This window comes from Melopsittacus undulatus, chromosome 6 (assembly GCF_012275295.1).
Source record: "Melopsittacus undulatus isolate bMelUnd1 chromosome 6, bMelUnd1.mat.Z, whole genome shotgun sequence".
Classification (NCBI taxonomy): domain Eukaryota; kingdom Metazoa; phylum Chordata; class Aves; order Psittaciformes; family Psittaculidae; genus Melopsittacus; species Melopsittacus undulatus.
Window position 1 is genome coordinate 61,413,080 of NC_047532.1, and position 23,406 is coordinate 61,436,485.

Genomic DNA, 23,406 nt, shown 5'->3' on the forward strand with positions numbered 1-23,406 from the left:
CTAACTCTGATGTACACAGCCGTGCTACGCAGTGGCCAAGGATTTCCTCTCTTTCAAATACTGCTTGCAACGCTTGCTAATGGGTGGGCCGTGCTCCTGATAATTTCAGTAATCTCTTTTTCTGTTGTCTCTTTGGAAATCTTTCCTGTAACCTGAATGTCAAAATTTGACTTCTCCTGAAGCCTTGCTTTTTTTGAAAAAGGCATTTAAATTAACAAGGAGAGACAGCAAAACGTCATTCAACAGATAAAAACATAGAAAAAGCAGCATCACTGAAAAAGATAGAATAGTCACTTTAGCAAATGTGTCTGTTTTAATCCATTAATTTTCAAAATACTAAGTAATACTAAAACTCTGTATGAGCACATGCTGTCTCTGGTATTGCAACGAGAAGTCTTTGAAGTCTAAAACATTTATTGGGATTCAACTGTCATGATGGTTAAAATGAGAGTTAGTATTAAAAATGATGCAATGCAGGCAGATAACACACATCTGTACTGATTCATATTTTACAAAGAAATATATTACAGGACCAGAATAACAGTTGTTTGAAACAAAGTCTAATCGGATAGATTTTTTTCTTTGAATCTTAAATGCATTTTTCAAGCTGTGTGCTACATAGGAAGCTTCCCAGCTGTTTTGTACATTCAGAACGTCTCTGCTGGGTGCAGACAAAAGAACAAGGCCTAATGCAGTGCTTCTCTTTCACTCCCCATAACCTAACGGTATGTCTGGTATGGACATTTAATTTTGTCTATTTCATAAATTAAAAAAAAACCCCACAACTGTCACAGTATCCCTGGCATGATGATGAAATGAGAAATACAACTGTAGCTAGATCAGCCTAAATCGCATTCTAGTCCTAAATCACTTTGGCACTTGCCAACACCTAGCTGATGAAAAAATCAGTTTAACCCAGGAGTGTATATAAAAATACACAAATACAGACACACACACACAAATTCAGCATATTGCTTACAAGCGTGCTAAACATTATCCATTACCTATTCATTCTGTCTTATCACATGCTGACTTCGAAAATTTTGTGGGGTTCAAGCTCTTATCCAAGAACATCTGAACAGGTAGTGTTTCACTATGGAAATATATCTAAATTAATGAAATCTAAAAGCATAAAAGAAGTTAAACTATGGTTAGAACTTAATGCTAAATTATGCAGTGGTTGGAAAGAAATGCACAACTGAAAAACATTTTGTGTTTTCCACTGACTAAAACCTGACGTAGAGCAGGTTTTAGCCAATGGGATTAAATGACTGTTGCAGATGACTGCAACATAGTAAATGCAAAATTACTATTGCAAAAAGATTACAGTAAAGTGTTACTACATGCATTTATAAATATAAGACAGTTGTGTGATTTTACAGTGATAAAATCTTTTGCTCTTGTTCAGGCCATGTGATTACAATCGCATTTTCCTCTTTTTAATATCTCTAAAGAAAGTCTACCAGAGTTAGAACAGTCATCAACTACATGTGAGTTTTGTCACCAGTTTCAGTGAGCTCCAATTCAAACCCCAGATGTCATCATTTGTGAAAATATCTAGTGTTGCTTTTTCATGTAAAATACAGGTGATATATCCAAGTGTTCTCACAGTCAGATCTTTAGCTCTCTTTGACACTCTTATCTGTAACATTAATTTGTATTTAGGTTTGATTTCATTTAGATTTTATCTTTTTTTAATATATTCAATATATCCCTGAAAAAAATTAATATTTAATTTAAAGAGTACCTAGCCCAATCTATTGGCTTTTATCGTAAGTATGATCTAGTGCATTTGCTTTTGTAATATTCATGAAATTTGAAAATCAAGGCTAGGCATCATATGTTACTCAATAGAAGATTTTGCTAATTTGAGTGTTTGATCAGTTCTGAATGCCCAAATGGCCTATTAGAATTTCTAATGCATAAAGAATCTACTTAAAATGTTATTATATGTACAATAATGCTATTATATGAATATAATAAATCATGATCTTTATAAATGCACACTCAAATGCACATGAAATTATTTGTCCCGTTTACTTCCTATGATGCAATTTTTGTATAAATATCTACTGAGCATCAAATATTTTTTGAGATTAAAGGTTACAGCACTCTGAGTCTAAAGAACAGGGTGTGACTCTTGCTGGTTTTCACATAGTGTCTTGTCTTGAGGAAAAAACCTTAAATTAGTTGGTTGGTATACTACACAGACACTACAAGTCAAGTTAATTGTATTTTTTAAAGCTTACAACTCCCTGATTCAGTCATTTAAAACAAAAGAAAACAAGGAGTATTTAACATTTAAAAATAAGAATAGCAATTTGGGGCATGAATAATTTCTTACATTCTTTTCCAGCTACAGACAGTTTCTGTTGGGAAAAGTGCCATGTAATATCGACAGTGACAACAAATTGTATTGTCCAGTGAACATCTGTTTCCGACTCCCACACTGATATTGCAGGTCGGGTACTTCAGTTTTAGTCTTCACAGGCTGCCTGACCACAGAGGAACTGGAAATTACTGGTACGTTCTGCTTTTATTATTGGAACACAGGAAAACTTTAGCATCATTCTGGGAAGGTCTGTGTCTTTTGAAATTTTGGAAAGAGGGTTATGTTAGCACAGAAAGCCACATGCCTTACTTCTTATGAAGGAGAAAAGCAGCTCCTGTTCATTGTGCCTGGCAGTACATGCAGGTATGCAAGCCTGAGATGAAAATCTCAAAATGGAATAGTATTGCTGTTATTTCCATTTCAACATGCAAGGTTTGATGCAAAGGATGAGGGTGGGAAGGTTTTTTTTAAAAATAAACCAGCAGCACTGCTAAAAATGACCAGATTCCCCCACTCTTGCTGCTCAATATGTAGTATTGTGTCCCTATGCAAACTAAGTCTGAAAACAGTTTCTGTAGGGCAGAGCAGGCTGAGGTTTAGTATAGGTTGCAGGACATAGCCATAGAATCAGTCTCAAAGGAAGAAATGATCTTTTGTAACTCATATTTATTGCAGCAAGTTACTATGATAGAAAATCATTAGGAAAGGCTGTGTTAACTAGCTAAAATTATTACTGTTAAAAATCCCAAAGACAATATTAAGCAATCTTTTAAAAACTGAGAGGAGTTTGTTAGAATGATCAATGTCAGTTTTCTCATCATTTGTTATTCAGCCAGGAGGAAAAGGTAAAGTAATGCAGGGACAGAGGAGAAATTAAGATACATACTTGATAGGCACCATGTGCCAGTTTGATAAAGCTCCGACTCCTGAAGTGTAAAAACACCAGTCATTGCTGGGATAACTACTGAAAACTATCCTCTCTTGCAGAGAAAGAGAGATAAAAGCTCCACTGAAACTCCTATTAACACTAATTAGAGTTGCCAGCATGCAGCAAAATCAAAGGCAAAACATGTGGAGCTCCCACTGAAGTCAAACAGAGAAGGGTATGCCTTAAAGGAGAGGCACACAAATTAAAAATAAATGCTGTTCAATGTTACCAAATGAGCTAGTCATATAAACACTGACATTGAGGTCTAACTCTTCCTACTGGGAACACTCCCCCTGAAAGTTCACTCAGAGTCAGGAGAGAGCACTGTCCTTCACCACACTTGCAGACTGAGAACCTATCTTGTGAGTGACAGGTCCAAAGAAAAGTAATTGCCATGTGTTTATTTCTGCTTAAAGTTGTTATCATTATTATTGCTGTTGTTAATATGTTTGTGGTTAACTCACTGTATTTATAAACAAGAACCATCGTTTTCCCAGTCCTACATCAGAAAGACAGTTTTTTGATGTTACTCCTTATAGCAATTTCGGATTTTTCAAACTAAAAAGTCTGGCTAAACTCCTAGCAATATGGCCAATATTCAAAATACTGTTAGGAGATTCTAGGTCTCATCCTCAAATGCAGAAAATTGTCTGATGTTGCTTTTCATGTAATATATGCTACCCCAAACGATACTCCAAAAGTATTTGTTTGTGAGTAGCTTGCTTTCTATCTCACCCTCTTCTCTTCATGTGTAGAGGGAAGACCAGTGGCTGTGGTTACAAAAGAAGCTGAAGCTATTTTAGACTGTGGTGACTTGGGTATGAGCTACATATTAGTCTTGACTTCCACTTGCACACCAGGTGATTTGTACCACCACCTAATTTAGTTTCATGCCTCCAGCACTGTCTAGTACATTCCTACCATCTCCCATGGTTCCTTCTAATCTGAATCCTTATGCCCTACTACCACACAGACATATGGAAGTAGAACCAGAGACTTTGGACAATTGTCACCTGTTATTGTCCCTACAGGTTTTTGCTGTTTTCTGAAGGAAAAATAGTAGTGTAGATTAACTATCTGTGTGGTTTTATTGTGATTTTTACTGAGCTCCAGGAGCAGCAAGATGGAAAGGAGACTGCTGGCCTGTCCAACCCACTCACTCCAAACCTGTTTCTCAAAGATTTCCACCTTTTCCCAAAAGGGTGCACAAGGACTTTAAGGGGCTGTCACTGAAACACACTGACTGCTGTTTGAGCATTTTTGTGGGATAGGTCAGTGGAGTCACAAGTAACTGTAGTTACTGCCTCCTATGTAGTGGCTGTGATACTAACACAATTCCAAAGAAAGGGAAAGGAAAAGAGAAAATAAATAACAAAGCATTTAGAAATAACACATAGCAAATTAAACTTAAATACTTGACACAGGCAGCTTTACAGAAGAGAACAGGAAGCTGGCAGATGCTGTGAGTGAAACTGGAAATACAGTAATTCAAGATCATAACTTGCACTTTGGACAAAATTCTCATTGGCTTTAGTAAAGTTCTCTTCTGATAAGCAGTACAAGACTGGGCCTATAAACACAAACTGACTTACACTGAAAATTACTGTATGCAAGACTAGCTTGTTCAGCTGTTTAGGAGAGTAAGTAGTTGTATGTACACTTTTATTTCATTGTACAGGAAATTCTGGCCATAGCATGGAGATGAGGATGGGTCCCAGATCTCTGTAAGTCTTTTCTGCCCCTACCTTAAAGAAAGATGAAGTAGATTAGGGGTGACTAGATAGCCCTGTCCCTTCCTTCCCTGAAGTGCTGGATCGGCCCTCAGACTAATCATCTGGTGTACAAGGGCTGCAGCAAGCTCCTTGAGTGGTAAGGGATTATGAGTCAGCACCACCAAATGTGTTTGGTCATTACTCAGAACAAATTGCAAAATTGCAGTAAGTGTTCCCCAATAAATACCAAAAAGTATCCAGATGAAACAGATGGTACTGACTGTAACACCAGAATAAAGATACAATTCTTCATCACATCCAGTGTCACACTTTAGCCAGGGTAATGTTTCCTGTATTCAGCAAACATGCCAGTAAAAGAATTTCCTTGGCATACAGACAACATGGATATGTCCTTTTAAAAATCAGTTAATACCAACAGAACTCATGAGCTAGCTGGAACAATTTCCTATGCTATGGAAAGAACACTCAAATAAGGTTAACCAAGACATTTCACCCTCACAGCCTCCCCCCTCCCCATCTATTTCTGGACATCTTCTTTTGTTCACCCTTTGCTAATTATAGTGGCCTTGCTTAAGTGATATTTATAGTCTTAAAAGAGTTGCCTGGCTTTTAGAACACTTTATTCATGTATATTTCCTGTGTTCATTGTTGCCTTAACTAATTTTTTTAATTAAATTTACTTGATCCAAGATTTTATTTAGCAACAAATATCAAAGTAGCTTTTCTTTCAACAAATGCAAGAGCTGTATTTAGATGTAAAAAGGATTTTTCTATTTCTGAATTTCTGAAAACAGATTTATTTATTTTCCCTCTGCAAGTGATAACTATGACAGATTATGCCAGAATTAAACAAAATGAAATTTCTTTTTTTCAACACGATTAATTGATATCTTATTTTACTAATATATCATATCTTTTTTTTTTTTGCCTTTAATGATTGCTTTTAATTACTGGGGTGTTTCCAAGGCACAGTGTTAAATATTTGTTTGTCTATTCTGCCCTGATGTTTACCTAACCACCTATAACTGAACTTCTGCAGTTACTGAACTGGAAAAAAAAAGACATTGAGGATGTCCACCTGAAATTATAGCTTCACTTTCCTACTTGTACCATATTTTATCTCTCTCAGTTTTCTTTAATTCCTTCTTATCTGACCTTTTATTTCTTCTGGAGTTGCTCTACAAATGTGCCTGTAGTGATGCCAATGCAGCAACTTTCAGCCCCTATTTCAAAACAGCAAACAAAGACCATTTTGGGGGAAAATTTGGTGGATATCTTTAGACTCTACTGAAAGCTGTTGGATGTGGAGAAATGCTGAAGCAAAGCATGAGACTGATTGGCGGTTCCCCTGTCAACAGGAATGTTTTCTTCTTCCCTGGTAGCTGCCATCCACTCAGACATGCACAGGCTGAAGTAAGGGTGCTGCACTCCTGCAGAAGACAAACCCAGGCAGCTCCAGCCCATGCAGTATGCTGGTGCCATGATGCCTGTGTATGTGTCTCCATTTTACACACAGCAGTGTTGCCTCATGGGACCAGTGAAGGGCAGAGGAGACCGTGGCAGCCTACTCCTAATGATGGCACAGCCCCAGTGCACACCTCACCCTTTCCTACAGAGGGTTTGATTGCCATGCAGGTGCAGAAACAAGGATCACAGAGTGGCTGCTAAGGGGACAGAGTCCAGCACTGTGCAGCACCTCGGTCTGCCTCCCCTACCCATTTTACACAGCGGTAAAAAGTCAGTTTCAGACCAGAGAGAAGGAACGTGAGAGAGGCAGAGCCATGGCTCTTGAGTTAGCTGCTTTCTTAGGGTTTGCTCACAGTTTGCTGGTGCACACAGAGCCCATCTCCTCTTCCAGACCCAGCAGGGCCCTAAGGGCACCTGCAGGCCCTAAGAGCCACACCTTGCCCTCACCTGAGGCACCACTGAAGCTCCAGCCAAGGTCCCAGCTCTCTGTGCTGTGTCACAGGTAAAGCTCCCTCACTGTCTGTGCATGCCTTTGCCTTGTCCCCTCAAATGTCCCTGGGCCTCATGAGGGTGGTGGGGTGGGACAATGCTGCTGGTGTCCCTGAGGCCTGCCCCGTGGGGGTGGCAAGCCCATGCCCCTCAGTCGGGCTGAAGTGGCTGGGCTTCAGTGCCGGTCACTTTCTGTGGCATGTGGGGATTCAAATCATGACATTTCAAATCAGTTTTATAACGTGGTAAGACAACCTGTTGTGATTTAGCCAGCCTTAACTCTAAATAAAACATGTTTATTCAGAGTTGAAATGGTTGCAAAATTTATAATTAAGAGGTTTCTTATTTATAAATAAGTAAAAATCAAAAAATGTGTAAAGGCTGTCATAGAGATGTAATAGTTACACTGCAGCTTACACTTCTCTTTCCAGGCAGGTGTGGAAAAATGGGAAGGATTAAATACCTGCTGTATATGTCACTTTAATAAAAGATCTGTACTGCCCTCATTTAGTAGAGTACCAGATACAGTACTTTTCCACTATCTTTACATTTGCTGTAATGAAGGTCAAGCCAAATGTTTATCATTCATTTGGATATTTCTTGAATTGCACTTAAATGTAAAGTAATTTTTTAAATAATATTTCATCTTGTACTAAAATACACTTTCTTGAAGTTGCTATTTTTTACATCTTGGCTTATACAGAGTGGGGGAAATAAGAAACTGAATTTTGTTTCCAGCACATGAAAATTTGCTTTACTTCCTTTTATAAGTAGCCTTGTAACTTGAGACTATGAAGTAAAACCATGCTAGATTCGATGCATGAAAAAACAAACAAACAAAAACCCAAACCAAATTAAAGAAAAGTCAAAACAGAGCAAAAATGAAAACACAAAACTACACCCATTTTTTTTGCTAGCAGAGAATGAAATGCTTCCCTGGCAATAGATGGTTGTGCTCTTTTAGAAGCCTGAAAATCCGCCTGTTAGTGCATTCTGTCCAGCGTCGGGAAGTACAGGTAGCAGATTGATGTTTAAATGGAGTCTGCCTTTTGATTTTAGTGCCTCTTTTTGAAACTCCATTTTACAATAATTTTAAATTTGGAAATAAAAAAGGCTTGAGTCCTCTAATATGTTCCTGTGCCTATATAGCTGTATAGCGCGTCCAACATGTTCTGAGTGATCTTATAAATTACAGCAGAGTTTGAAATCTCTCAGCTTTATGTCTTTTCTCCAGTAATGTGTCTGATGACTGAATGTTGTGGAAACCATATTATTGGTGCCACTACATGTGGAACACAATTCCTCACTCTCCAAGATCTTTGTTTTGTTCACATGTTGTGCTTCCACATGGCAGCCCTATGGTTGGTTTTATTTGTTGCTTCGTTGAGCTCTGAATATTCAAATTTCGTAATCTTTCTTCATAGATCACTCTTTCCTGCTTTTCTTGTAATTTGTTAGCTTTTTTTTTAGCCCTACTGCTGAGTGGATTATGTGAGCTATTGATTCCACAGTCCTGTATGTAGAAAGATCATCCATTAATCTCAAGCAGTTTACAAAGTATGGAGGAACATCCATTTATATTGTAGGACTTCAGCGATGTCTGATAGGAAGTCTCTGACTTCAGTATGGCTAGGATTTAATCCTTACTATAGGTGATCCTAAAGGCTACAGGCTAACAGAGAAACATCCATAAATCTGAACAGCCTTGATAGATTTATAGTGGTGAACTTTCACTGTAATTGTGAACCATCCTGTACAATGGAAATATCATACAGATATTGTACACAAGTGCTGGATCTGCTGTAATGATACAGTATCATAGAAAAAACTGTGGATCTAAATGAAACGCATTCTGCTCCTATAGTAAGATTTACTGCCTGGCTGTAAGAAATGTCAAATTTGCAAATTTGCACTTTTGTGACAGAAACTTTCAAAAAATTGGGTTCTTTGCAAGTGAAGATCTGTCATTCTCCAATAAAACAGTAAGCAAAATCGGGAAATAGATATACAATTTTCCAAAAGACTGGAATTCTTGAATTTTTAATGTGCAATGCTCTCTCCATCACTTAGAAAAAAGAGCAAATCCTTACAGCAGAAAACAGCAGTAAAAAATAGTCTGGAAATACAATAGGTAATGTTAACATGGATGAGCATTCACTGTTCAGTTTCTTGGCCAGTGCAGTAGAAATTATTGGTATTCACTTTGATACCACTTTGGACTAGGCACACCATGCAAGATATAAAGAGTACATCTTGCCCTACAGCAATGTGATACATTCTTGGTAATGCAACCAAGTAATCTTTCTACTGTCACTGCTGACAACTATCAAGCTTAAACTGGAAACTTACACTTTGAAGGAAAAAGTCAAACTATGATGATAAGCTTCTGTTTTGTGTAACAAATGTCTCTGAATCACAGATGAACATGCAAGTGTGGCTTTTTCCCCCACCAAAGCTACAGTGTCTGCTTCAGGCAATGTGGCAGAAGTGGCTATAGCTATGTAATTCCTCATGTCGATACTATAGCTGATTATGTCTCTGCTTGTCACTAGCATTAGGGTGGGATGGACAGCTTTTGGAATTGTTACTTACTCAAATTTTCTCTAATAACAACTAATAAAACATTGCTATTGCACCATGGCTACTTACGGGAACCTAGGTAAGCTTGCTACAGTGAACTGGTGAATGCAGATCCGTTGAAGTGTAGAAGTGGCAGTCTCCACTACTAACTGTAATATAATTCTTTGCCTCAGCATGATGCTCAACACAGGGTATGAGATGGAAAAATGACTAAATTCATATTGACTGAACTCAGTCTCCTGCTATCAGAGGAGATAGTGTCATCTGGCAGAGTGAAACTAAAGGATCCAGCTCTGAAATGAATAGGAATAGAAGAATGCCATTTTTCTTACCCCTAGAAAGAGTGCCAGAGGCTTAGCACTGAACAAACTGTTTAGAAAAGCTGCAAAATGACATGCCTACATGCTTAAATACAGCGTTTAGTCACATCCTTTGTTCACAGGAGAACCAGAAGATTTGGAAATTAACTTCTAGTAGAGTGTTCCCCTATGAGGTTCAGCTGGGTGACAGATATAATCTTCATTTAGCCCTGGTTTCTCTGCCGAGGCTTCTTTCTATAGCAATGATTTTACTACTTGAAAATTAAACTAATGATTCTACAGCAAAGAATTATTTGGCTGTGTAAGAGAAATACTTTACCCAAAAATTTTTTAAATGCTTGAAAAATATTTTTTTTCAGATCCAGATACACTTAAGCCAGACTAAAACTCAACAGGTACATATGACAACATATTAAATAATCTGATTACTGATATTAAGGGAAGTCCTGGACCTCAGTTTCTTGCAGCTTCTCTGACTGAAAGAGCACTGCAGAAGTTTTGTTTCATTAGCTATATTAGTTACGTTTCCTGTCCTGATAAACCTATACTACAAAGTCCAAAAGCACTTCCAGTTATCAAATTGTCTTTGATAACTTAAGTCTAAATAATATTAACATTTCGTCACCCTGAAGAACTTTTGAGGTGTTCCACAGCTGTTTTTTTTCCTCAAAGAACCCCCAAGTATTTATTTTCCTAGTCTGTGTTAAGTCAGTTTAATAATTGGATTTCTGTACTATAATTCTTATATGCATTTCTTGATACTTAATTACATTCAGACTGTAATTTGAAATTAAAGCTGTATTGAGTATTATATTACTGTATCTATCTAAATATATTTTACAGAAAAAAAAATAAGAGATTCCAGGAATTCCATTAATCCTACTCACACTAAGTTTTCATTGCTTTGTGAAATAATTTGAAACTCTGCTATTATACTGTGGTTATGGGGAATATGTACTACAAAAATAAGCCTCTATTAGTTTATTAGCTGCCAAAGTATCTGTATTACCAAGTACAGTAGATGTTCTATAGATAGGGTCCTTTTGAGAGACCTGGTAGAGCCATTGTTTCTTTGAAGACTGCATTTGCAGCTAATGTAAGTATGGACAAATTTATACTTATAATAAAAACTCTGCCCCAGAACTGGTACTGTCTGACATCAATGAATGGCCTAAATTTGCAAACACAGTGAATAGTTCTAGGATGAGATTCTTTAACATGAAATACACCGGCTTTTCCTGCAATAATTCACTGACTGGGTTTGCGCTCACATAGTACTTTGACCTATGACATCCTCACTAAAATAGCCAAGTAAGTCAAGGTAGTACTTTCTGTGAGTCACAAGTCCCTTAGTGCCTTTTCTGTAACTATCAACATTTAGTAAATTTTCTGATCCTCAGCCAGAAAAGAGTATTCTGAGAACTGTTCTACAGTGCAGGTTCTGTTTTCTTCCTGCCCCAAGCAGAGACTGCTTTCCTTTTTGTGTTCAGGAACACTTAGCTTTGGAAGTGGTTATTGAATTTTCCCTGATTGGGATCATAAGGAAACACCAGTCCAGTGGAACTGTCTGCATCCTTGCTTGGGGCCAGGTAACCTTTGAACTCTAGAAACTCCTGCAATATTTTCTTTTTAGCTTTGTACAAAGACCTTTCACCTGACTAAGACGGCTCACTACAAATCCAGCATCCCCAGGGCATTCCTGAGTTTTCTTAGCTGAGGATAAGATGGATATATCTTACTTTTATATTTACTGAGCTTTCAGCAACTCCAGAATAGCAAACAAACACCTTCTTTACTATTGCTATTAGTATCATCATGAGTCTATTGGGAGATTATCTCTGTATTTTTACTTTATCTGTGTATAAAGAATTATACATAAACATTTCTCATTATGAATAAGCAAGTAATACATAATACGAAATCCCAGAATGTATGACAATTATCAATTACAAAGTATTCTGACTTCACAAGACAGATAGATATGTTTGAGATTTTTAGCAGTTGTTAGATTCAAAGTTATTCAAATTCAGGGAGCTGCAATTGACTGCTTTGGATCTTACTCTGATGTTGTATTAATTCTGACTAGGTTGCTACATTCATATTTCCATTAATTTCTGATATCCAGTAGGAAGATGGGAGGATCTGCTCCTTAGCAAGGATGAGCATTAGACTTAAATTACATGCTTAAATTAATACTCAGGTCAAATTCTGTAAAATGCAGTTCATGCTGTTGGCAGTTATGCCCAGTCAATATTTTTACCTTTTACATGCTTACACATATAACACATTCCAAAAGAGGCATTGAAAATTTGTAGAGCAACAAGTGAAAAGACCGTGATAAGCATAAGCTGATAAAAGCTTCATGAAATAAAGTTTCTAACCATGTTTGCTATTACTTGACACCTCCTTAAAAAAAAATCAGGTTTTCAGCCAAATGAAAAGAAAAAGAGAAAATATAAAAACTGGTGTTTTTTTTTTTTCTTAGCTGTAAGGTACATGGGTCCTAAATCACTGATGGACTTCATATCATGCCCTCCTCCTTTTCAGTCCCTCCTGAACTCTGCTATTTAGAAATCTCTAGGTGTAGCAGAAAGAAAAATGTTTGCTCTTTTATATGAATTAAAGAGACATGTGTAAGACTGGATTTAAAATGAAGTAAAAAGATACAGCAAAGCATTGCAAAGATGATGCTTAGTAACTCACAGATGAATGTGCAAGGCATCACTTTTCATGGCAAAATCAATATGAATTTCATACAAAATATATCTGTAATTCTTTAGTGTTTAATTATTTGAGTAATTTAAAATTTTAGTTCCAGAGATCTGCTAATGCACCCGTCTTATCTGAAAGATGTGTCAAGAATCAGTTGTTAAGTTTAGACAAGTAGGCATAATAGGAAAATACCTTCTCAAGCAAACACAGGCTTGTCAGCTGTGTATCAGCAGGGAACAAAGTTATCTGTTCTGAAAATCTAGTTGCATCTTTATCATAATTACTTTTTCCCTTTCTTCTGCATTTAAAATCTGTCATATCCTTAGGTGTTTGGGGTTTTTTTCCCTCTGCCACAGGTACTCATGTTCTGTGGAGCAACCTGAAATAGCTGTTTTTGCTACCTTGATTGGAAGGAGCTAAAATCACGGACAGATAGAAGAGAGCTGTGTTCAGGAAAGGTTTGGAAATCCTTTATTTAATTCTGATCCTCTCAGTTGCAAAGAGATGGTGTTACCTGGTGCAGTTAAAAGTGTAGAGACCAAGCTGAACATGTTTTGAGCAGCTCACTTTTTTTAATTTGAGAAGCTTAAAGTTCTTAAATGTGTAGTGTGGTCCCTAAATACTACATGTGGATGGATTTCCAAGTGTCTTATTGCTGTTCCAGAATACTGTGCAGTTTAGCTGATCTTGTCCAATTAAGCAGAAATAATAATAATCTGGATACGCCAGAAAGTATGAAACTGTCTGAACTCTTAAGTTTCTAAGATGTAAAGTGTACAAATACTATGATGAAAACAATGCCTTTCAAAAATACATGAAGGTGAGTTTGCTAGCCAAAGGCTATATATAGTGGATTTCTAGAATATATATATTTCCAGGAGTCTCTATGTACATGGTAGTGTATATATACATCCAGAGCCAGGATAAATTTGTCAACATTTTCCTTAAATAAATTTCTGCAGGTTTTTGTGTCCATTCTAGTAAACATATGTTGGTAGAAGAATATAATCCAGGCTGAGGTTGGAGGTGAAGACCATTTCTGAAACTATTCGTAGTATAGGACTATAAGCTGAATGCTTATAAAATCTGCTACGGAACCATAAATAGTAAATGTTGCTTGAATATCTGTTAATATATTCACTTTAATCAGAGATAGCATTTGAAGGCAGATAATTTCAAAATTCTTTCACTTAAGAGTACCTTGGTTTGCAAGTCTCAGTGATTTTTAGCATGGTTACACTTGACTAAAGTACTCACCAGTGTATGGGTAGAAAAATATGTTCCCTGATATTTAGAACATAGCCTATTGGAAATTTTAATTTTGAAGTTATTTAAAATGAGTAGCATGACTTATAGGTTGCTATAAAATTGTAAACAACTTAGCAAAGATGTGACATTCTTTTTCTCTCTCCAGTCCATTTCCCTCACCCCTGAGTAAGCTTCTCCCTTCTTTGTATTTGTATAGACTTGAGTGTTTAATGGTTCCTAGGATCATTCTCTTGAAAAAATGGAGGGAAATTTGAGTTGTGTGTGCAACACATACTCTTGTAATCAGGGGTTATTTCATGTGTCTGTATCATTATGGTTATGACAGAAATACTGTTGTGGCAAGCATCCTGACTACAGCTTTTTAATGGGATCTCCCTTCTGTGCTCATGATTCATGTAAATTCAATTCTCAGTGAACTTCTACAGTAACTGTTGTATTTGGATACTTTATTATTTTCCCTTAGCTTGACAATAGCCAGCAAGAAATTATGGGTTGTCACAAAACTTTACAGATTTCAGCAGCAAAGAATCATGGCAAGAACATCTGTGTAGGACACAGATTTGGTAATTAGCAATATAATAGGGAAATTCAGATGTGATATGAGCTCATCTAGAGGGGGTTTTGAGATAGAAGGCATTTTATTAATTCCCAAGCTAATTTCTGTACCAAGAGAGTGGTTAAAAGTGGTAGTTTATCTCTTACTGTCCAATCCCAAATTTCTAGCTTAAAATTTCAGACCTGACCACAACACACAAAATTGCCTTAAAAAAAAAAAAATCAGAGAAATGTAAATGGGAGGATTTCTGACCACCAGAGCCCTGTGCATATGTGTTTGCTGGGTACTTCAACAAGATTAAGAGCCTAAAGGTCATTGTAGCCAGCCTAGACTAAAGGAATCCCCCATGTATCGATGGTGATGAAAACCAAAAGCAGTCTTTAAGGTTTCTTCTTCCTCCTTGCTTTCTATTCTGTGTATACCCTTCTTAGTATTCAGCATTCACGGTTAACTAGACACACAAGAATGCACAAAATAGTATCTCATTGAGAAAGTAAATATTTCAAATATGGATTTGTCTAGTGAGTATACAGAGATGGACAGAAATGGCTTTCCCCTGTATGGTAAATGAAGTAATAGAATAATTACAAAAATGAATGTAGAACAATGGAACAGGCATGCTTACAACTCTGAACGCAAACCAAACAGTGAGCAGTACTGACAGGGGAGGAATAAAATTTATGCAAGGCTCTGTGGAGATTAATAACAGTTGTGATAACAGTAAAACACAGATGAGCTGAACTGAAACTTGAATCTCTCTGCTACAGCTAATTACAGGCTCAGGTGGAAGACAGCTACAAGTTTCTTTTCGTAATAGTCTGCCTACTTCAAGCGAAGTAGGTTAACAATGAGATGGGACAGATGGAAGAAAAGATAAACCATGTTTTTTTGCTTGAAGTACAACATTGTAACAAAAGGTAATCTTTTTCTTGATTTAATGACAATAGAATGTAAGATTGTTACCTACCTTAAGTTCTCTAAAAAAGATGCTACTTCTAGCCCACTCAACAATGGAGAAGAGGGTTTGGTCAGCCATTTTGCACATAAGCCCAAATGTGTTGAGCTTCTCATGTTTGCTTCTGTTCGCTTGCTCTTGCTGAAGATATGCCATGATCTTAGCTTGGACTTGTGGCTCATCTGGTTCACATTTCAGGAGTTCCAATATCAGATGTGGAATACTTGCTGGTGAGCTTGTTTGATAACTATCCATGTATGAGTAGCCCATTATTGACTCTGGTGAACTAGTGTAAGGGTCAGGGTACTCGGACTTGATAGCACGGCTTGGAAAATGGCCGTAGGTTTGGTAACCTTGCAAACTACCATGGGGTGGCATTGTCATACTAATTGGAGAGGTTACAAAGGGGCTTCTGTCATAGTCTGTAGGAGGCAAGGCAGTATGGTTCAGAGGTAGGCCCTTGGAGGCAGAATGGATGTTCTGGATTGCAGAGGATATTGTCAGATCAGTCGGCATTGCTTGAATCACCTGAGTCATGGCTTCCAGCTTAAGTCCATTTGCTCGGATAAGAGCTTTCTTCTGCTGCTTCAGTGCCCTGTCTCTCTTGTACATTGGTCCAAACTTGTTTCGACCGCCACGCATTCGGTCAGCTCGTACAGCTGTCAGGGGAGAGGAGGAAGTAATTCACAATTAAAACTTATAATCAACATGATTTTTTTAATGAAACATACATTAGGACAGAACAGAAATGTAAAAGATGTAACTTTTTTTTTTTCAATATTTTTTTCCCAAAATTCAAAGTTGCACTTTTATTCCTAAAGAAAAAGGTTTATTTTTACTTGACAAATGCCACTCTTTTTCTGGTAATTTAAATATCACATGCATAAATTACTAACATAAAAGGACTTCTCTTTACATTGATTAGGACACGGGGACAAACACAATGCTTGGCTACAGGAATTTCACACCTGCTATGGGATCATGTGGAGATCTCAATGTATATTTGGTTTTATGTCAAGCTACTATGTCATTAAGAAACAAGGGCTGATGTCCAAAATTTGTCTGAGACGTATCCAGTGGACCACATTGTCTCATAATAATCATTCCATTACTGCCTTCCACCGCAGCAAAACATCTGAAACGTAAATTGTGATATGTTCAGTAGTCACAAAGGGGAACACATTTTTCTTTGCAAAAAGGAAATACTTCCTTTTGATGATTCTGTTCAGGTTGGTATAAAACTTAGAGATTTCTAGTTAGGTGAACAGCTCTATAGAAATGTTTAGCTGCAGTTGGAATGTGAAGAGAAATCTGTCAGCTCGCTGCCTTCCACACAGAAGATGGAAGTGAAACAGAAACTATTGACACTGTTCTGGCTTGTGATATCTCCAGAATTAGAAATAATTAAAACAAATCCACCTCAACAGCTGCCTTGGGAGTCATATTGGTGGTCTCTGTCACAGCAGTGTCTGTCACCATGGTGTATATGTAATGGACTAGCAAGGAGCTCTCGACAAGCCCACCTTGCCCAATGGCAATTAGATAGAAAGAGGAACCTTTGACAGCCTGGTGACATGTTGAGACTGCTGAGATTGCTGGAGGTTAAGTTCTTGAGCTTTTTATCTTAGGGATTAGTAGAACATTAAAAATTTATTATGAATGCTAGATACGCATAATACTGTACATTATCATAAGGACTTTAACGTTTAATGATTTTCCTGGTCCATGGTAATTTATGAACTAGACTTTAAGGCTATATATATCACTATCAGGGAAATACACATATAAATGTCACAAGTATTTACAATTATGGAAGCACATGTTCTTCCAATTTTCTAAACAAAGGAAAAGAACTTGTATGGATGTGTCGATAAGGAAGCTAAAGTACATTTTCTAGAGTATTTTTAAAACTACAAGCACTTTGCTTAAATTTGTAGTAAAAATGCTGCTGCTAATATTGCTGTTGAATGTTGATTTCAAGAAAAATGCAGGAAATTCATTAAATCACTATCCTAGTAAATGCATTTAGCTTTAAACAGTATCCCTCCAGGTATTCTACAATTAAAATCTGTGAGCCAAATTGGATTAGTAAATACTTTAGCATAACTCCTATAGAAATTAAGGCGAATTGCATATAATAACAGAAGGCAAAATTTGGTTCTATATTGTTGTCAGCAATTGAGAGAAGTTAAGTAGGACTAGGTAAATTCATTTTATCCTTATTCTGAATAGCAACAATAAGAAAATGATTTCAAATGTCTTGTTATACTATTTGAATGTGGAAGATCATGGAGTGATTCAGGATGTGTAGTGCAGTGTGTCAGTGCTATCTCAGTTCTGTGGGCAAATAGAATAGTATTGAATCCATCAGACTGCAGAAGGCTGATTTTTCTGTTCATCTTCAGTTTTGTCAACAGCTTTCCTTTGCCAGACTCAGGTGACTTGGTCTTATCCTTTATGGTTACCTTAGTGGTTTATGATTTCCCTCCTTGGCATGATTTTTCCTCGTTAAGGGTCTAGGGTGAATGCCATTTCAGTACAATTGTAAGACTAAGGAATTTAGGAGCTTGTCCTTGGTCAAGCAGAAATGTTATTTGCTGAGATATCTGAGTTTTAATATTTTATATACCAAAGTTAGAATGAACTCTCTGTGATTCTCAAATTTGAGTCGATAATTTTGTTTCAGTTGTCTCAAAGGGTATTGTGCACTTTTCATTGTTCTTTGTACATGAGAAAGTGAAATGAAGTCAAAAAACATACTTCAAAATGACTTATTCTCTTTCATTTGTAATAGCATCTCAGGTGTAACATCACAAAAATATAGGACACAACTTTAGAGATTATTTTGTTCCTTAATCTCAAAGGCAAGTTGGTGTGAGGAAAACCCTTCATTTTCTTTTTTTTTCTTTGCCTTATTGTCAGAAGAATACACACATATATGTACACATATAAATATATATATATACAAACCTAGATAAAACATAAATAAAATCAGATCACTTTCCATAGCAATGACATTTTTTTTCATAATCTGGACACTTCTTGCATACTTGATGTTTAATCTAAATTAAATCTTCTTTAAAAGATGCAAAGCTATTGTATCTAGATCCATTCATTCACAAACTCTAAAAACATAAAATATTAAATAACATAAATTTATGGAAAAGTGGATTATGGTTTTGACTACTTGTTAATGATTTACTTTTAGTCATTAGAGTTTTTAATAAAAGAACAATTTCACTGAGCAATTTCACCTTTTACTATCTTTTTAAACCCATGATAAATACATACCATTTATTACACAAAATAACATGTAATAACATACATAATCCTATAATTTTCAAAATTAATCTATAGTATAGTTGGAAATCCAGCAAGACTGTAGCTCTTACCTTCCAATTTCATTCCGACACTTAGACATTTTTGAAATCGACAGTAAGGGCATCGTTTTCTCTGAGTTTTGTCAATCTGGCAATTCTGGTTTTCTATACATGTGTACCTTTTGTTATTCTGGACTGTTCGCTTAAAGAATCCCTGTGTGACAGACAGCAAAGTTAGCCTGTTTGACTTGAATAGTGTGTTTCATAATTTAATTTCATGGAAATCATTGTAACTTATTTTTCATACACCACTCAAGCACTTACAAAGTTACATAGTTTATTTTAAATTACAGTGAGATATACCCAGGAGGAAAACACCAGACAATATAGGAGGTTACCTTGTGTCTGTGCTGTGTTCTATAGAGTGATTGTCAGAGCTTTATTAGACTGGCTATAGTCTCCTGTGCCTCTAACAGCTGTAGCAGAAACAGTGAGGTTGACCTGTTCCTTTTGTATTCTTTAATCATTACAAAATTATTAAAGTCTTTTCTGTAAAGGAGTTTTACATTAAATAAGTAGGGACACTGTTGCAAAGATAACAGAAATACAGAGTACGACTGGCTACTGTACACCCCAGTGGTGCACACTAAAGGCATAATAAGTGTTTGTTGTTCATTTCTCATTGATTATTTTTTAGTGCAAATAAAATGTGCGTAGTTAAATTTTTCATGCAGCTAGATACTTTTAAATGCATTATTTTGGTGAAGGAGTTTCCTTTACAGTGCATTACTTCAATAACCATAAAGAACTCTGAAAAAAATTTACAGTACAAATTTGACCTGCCATAAATTATAAGTACTTAAATGCTTTAGATTAATAGAACCATGCAGATATTTATCCTCCAGTATGACAAGTTGCATTTACAAATATTTAATTCTCCAAATTAATGAGCAATCTAAACCAAATCATCAGTTACTTGACTTTGTGTGTCAGTGAGCTCTGATAGTTACAGATTGTATGAAAAAAAAAAAAGTGCATGGTGATTATAGCCACAGAACTGCACTTTGTAACATTGAAGGATGAAAAAATGTTAAGAAATCTGCATTAGATTTGGCAAAGCTATAGGAAAAGGATACTTTTCGTACTTTACCTTCCAGGAACAGAAATGCTCTGAATGTATATAAATCACCTAAAATCCATATTTGGGAAAGGTAGGAATGAAAGTTGTTCTAGAGCTAAACTTCACAACAGCTGAAAAGCAATGACAAAACTGCAATGCATAACAGTCCATGTTGTTTCTCTTTGCACAGATTATGTTTCTTCAAGATCTTTCTAAGTCCTAAAGCTTTTTTCATGGTTATTTTTTTTTTGTATGAATGTAACAAAAAGTATCAAAGAACCCAAATTATTGCACATCTGGTTTATTTAACTATCATTTTATTCTGCTTATAGTTGAAAGTTGGGGGGGGGGTTGCGTTTCTTGGTTTTTTTTGGGGGGGGACGGGGGGTGCTGTACTTGTGTTTATATGAAGTAATCAGTACAGAACCTTGCAGCTTTCACAGGTGAGAAGTCCATAATGGTACCCAGACACTTTATCTCCACAGACCGGACACAGTTCCTCAAGGTCTTCATCATAAGAGTAATTCACCATTTTAAACTGAGACACTGGGGAAAGGAAAAATAGCACACTGAATTAGAATCTACATTAATAGCTCAAATTTTCGGCAACTGTTCTTACGCAGAGATAAAGCACTGCAGACTGGAGGAAAAAAGTTTTATTTTTAGAATTAGTTTGCATTGAGACATGCAACTTTTCATCAACTGCAAATCTGCATCATACTTAGCAAATGGAACAAAACCCCTCAGCTCTTCAATTTTATGTTCTAACTATTTATATTTACTGAGTGCTCTTAACCTAGTCCATACTTTATGGAATCGCAAAGTAAATTAATTCGTTTAAATTCGAAAATGATCAGGGGTAAGCTTTAAAAAAGCAGAACGACAAGATTGTCACTCGTGTATTTAAAGTAACTCAGTTTGTTTCCTTTAAAGTTTTGTTTCAACATCAGCCTCCAAATATTTACTTAGCCTAAACTTGTATCTTACAGACCCAGCACTTTTGCGCCGCGTTAAATGCAAGTAACTTACTTGCAAAACCAGGTTAAAGCAGCGCCCTCCGCTCACCCAAACTCGTTGTCTGGGGGTGACAACCTCCCCTAGGAGGCAGTTCGTTCTCCCGCTGCCGGGCCGATAGTGAATGCTCCGTTGCCGGAGTCCCCGGGGTTTGCAGCCACCGCTCCCGCGGAGGCGGGAGAGGCGCTTTTCGGCTCTCCGCTGGTCAGCAGAGACGCGGCTGGCCAGGGTCACCGGCCGCGGGCGATGCTGTCGGGGCTGCCCAGCTGGCCTCCCCCAGTACCAGCGGAGGGCGAAACCTGCGCGCAAGGGCCGCCTGAAGTTTCTGCTGCTCGAGGAAAAGGCGGGGAGAAGCCGGCCTTCAGGGGGAGCGGGGGGGTAAAATAAGCTGAATGAAGGTACAGAGCGCTGTCACTTGAGCCGGTTTCCCCCACAAAGAGCCCAGTCAGGCACTCCGGTTACTCCCAAAAAGAAACCACGCCGCTCACAGCGCGGACTCTTTTCTACCCCTTCCCTGCTGTTAAACCTCCGATCTGCTCGGCGAACCTAGAGGCACGGAGGGCTCCTGGCCAAGGCCAGAGGCGCCGGGCATCTCAGCAGCACCGCTTAGGATGTCGCCTCTTTGCCGGTAATCTCGCGGCTGCCGCCGTTCGGGAGTACCGGGGCGGTCAGAGTCAGCCCCAAGCCCCCGGACCGGCTGCCACTCCGTAAGGGTAAGGGGGCTGCGCCCGGCGCTCGGGACAACTGCCGAAGAAAGCGGGGAACATTGATCCACCAGCACGCAGCCAGGAAAACGTTTCCAGAGCGACCTCGGTGCAGAGGGGGATCGGGGATCGCTGCTTGCTAGTGGCGTGGGGCGGATTCTGGGCGACAGCAGGCGGAGAGGGAGGGCCCAGCCCTCCCTTCTGCTCGCATCCGCGGCTCCAGGGTCCAGCCCTGGGACAAAGTTCCCCCCTCCTCGCAGGAAAAGCCAAGTGGGAAATCAGGGGTTTTCCGAGTGCCATGTCCTGGTACGAGCCTTCTCCACGGCGAGCAAAGGGGTGGGCGGGCGGGCCGCCGCCAGCACCTCCGAAGCTGCCGGCCCACCCCTCCTCTGCTTCCCAGCAGACTCCCAGGAAAGACAATTTCGAAAGAGCAGTAGGGACGGGAGTTTCTGCACCGGGGGAGGCCCGGGGCGGGGCAGGAACTGCCCGCGTACCGGGCTGCCGGTTCCGAGGCAACGAGCTGACACCCCGCGGCGGCCATGGGAGAGGGTGCAGCGCTGCGACCCGGAGCAGGGCACCGGTAACAGCCCCGTCTCTCCCCGCAGAGACATTTCCAGCCCCATCCCAGCTCGGGCATCCCGCTGCCTTACGGGGACCCCGCAGGGGCGCAAACCCAAAGCTGTCTACTGCCAAGTTTGGATCCGCTGCCACATGTGCTGTGCCTGTGGGCGTCGCACACGCGGGACAGAGCCCTCTGGACCCGTTTCGGGAGGTGTGTGGCACACGAAGGTGCTCGGCAGGACTTTCCCGCTTAACTCCCCCTGCCATAAACTTCGAGTCAGTTTTGCCATGACCGGGGACTAGACCGAGTCCCCAGGATCTACAGCAGGGCCGGTGTCTACGGGCAGTGACCGGTGGGACGTCTGTAACCCATCTGTTCCGGCCAGCAAGATGCTTGACGGCTTCCCGGCCGCGATTGCACCCCTTGGACGGGGCCTTGCCGTAGCTTCGGCGCTGGTGTCCCGGTCCCCGGTGCCAGGCCGAGCCACGCTGGAAGTTGGCGCACAAAAGCAGGGGCTCGGCTGGGCGCGGGGCAGGACGGAGGTGGTGGCAGGGAAGCTCGCAGGCAGCAGTCGTAAACTTTTTTGGCACCACGAAGGAGCGGTTTACTGAAGGGAGCCCGAGCGTGCGCGGAGGGGGAGCGTCGTGCCTTTCCCCCCTTACCTTGCATGTTTTCCGGCATCTGCCCCTGTTCCCCATTCGACCGTGCGAGTCCCAGGGCCTCCGTCTCCACTTTGGGCAGCATGACAAGGCGGCTGCGGGCCGGGCTGGGGGCTCCGTGTCCGTCCGCGACACCAGCACCTGGACACGGCAGCACAAATTTAGCTGGAGCAAGGGGAGCTCTGTGGCAGCTGCCTCTTCCTCCTCCTCCTCTTCCCTCCCTCTGCTCCACGCCAGCCCTTGCCCTGCTACAACGGGAGCACGGAGCCGCCCCGGCCGCCGGGAAGAGCCGCCGGGTGCCGCGGCTGAGGGAGCCGAGGAGCGTTAGTCGGGCTGCAGGCGGCGGGGGCGGAGAAGACAGGAGGAGGAGGAAGACCGGGGGGTGCCGGGGAGGAAGGAGGAACCGCGGGAGCCCGCAACAGCTCCTCCCGGGGCTCAGAGCGGCGGCAGCCCGGCGCCCCGATCCATGCGGAGCGGCGCAGTGCACAGGAGCGCTCTGCCACCGCTGGTGCTGCTGGACAGGGTTCCCACCCCCGGCGCCCTCCTCCCTTTCTTCCTCCTCCTCCTCCTCCCCCTCTTCCCCCCGCTACAAGTGCGGAGGTACCGAGTCGGGACCTCTAGCCCCGCACCCGCGGGGAGGCGCTCCGGGAACCAGGGGGCTGCAGGGTGCGGGGGGCTCCGGCGAA

The 23,406-nt window shown here is 39.8% G+C and overlaps 1 protein-coding gene across 1 annotated transcript in view; it reads right to left on the minus strand.

Moving 5' to 3' along the window:
• Positions 1-22,807, minus strand: part of NR5A2 (nuclear receptor subfamily 5 group A member 2) — a 92,685-nt gene extending 69,878 nt beyond the window's left edge. The window contains exons 1-4 of the mRNA XM_031048052.1: positions 22,724-22,807; positions 20,209-20,327; positions 18,734-18,875; positions 15,354-16,000 (exon numbers count right to left, since the gene is read on the minus strand). Coding sequence (XP_030903912.1) covers positions 15,354-16,000; positions 18,734-18,875; positions 20,209-20,327; positions 22,724-22,805 — 990 coding nt within the window. The 5' untranslated portion in view covers positions 22,806-22,807. The remainder of the gene's footprint in view (positions 1-15,353; positions 16,001-18,733; positions 18,876-20,208; positions 20,328-22,723) is intronic.
• Positions 22,808-23,406: the final 599 nt, after the last annotated feature.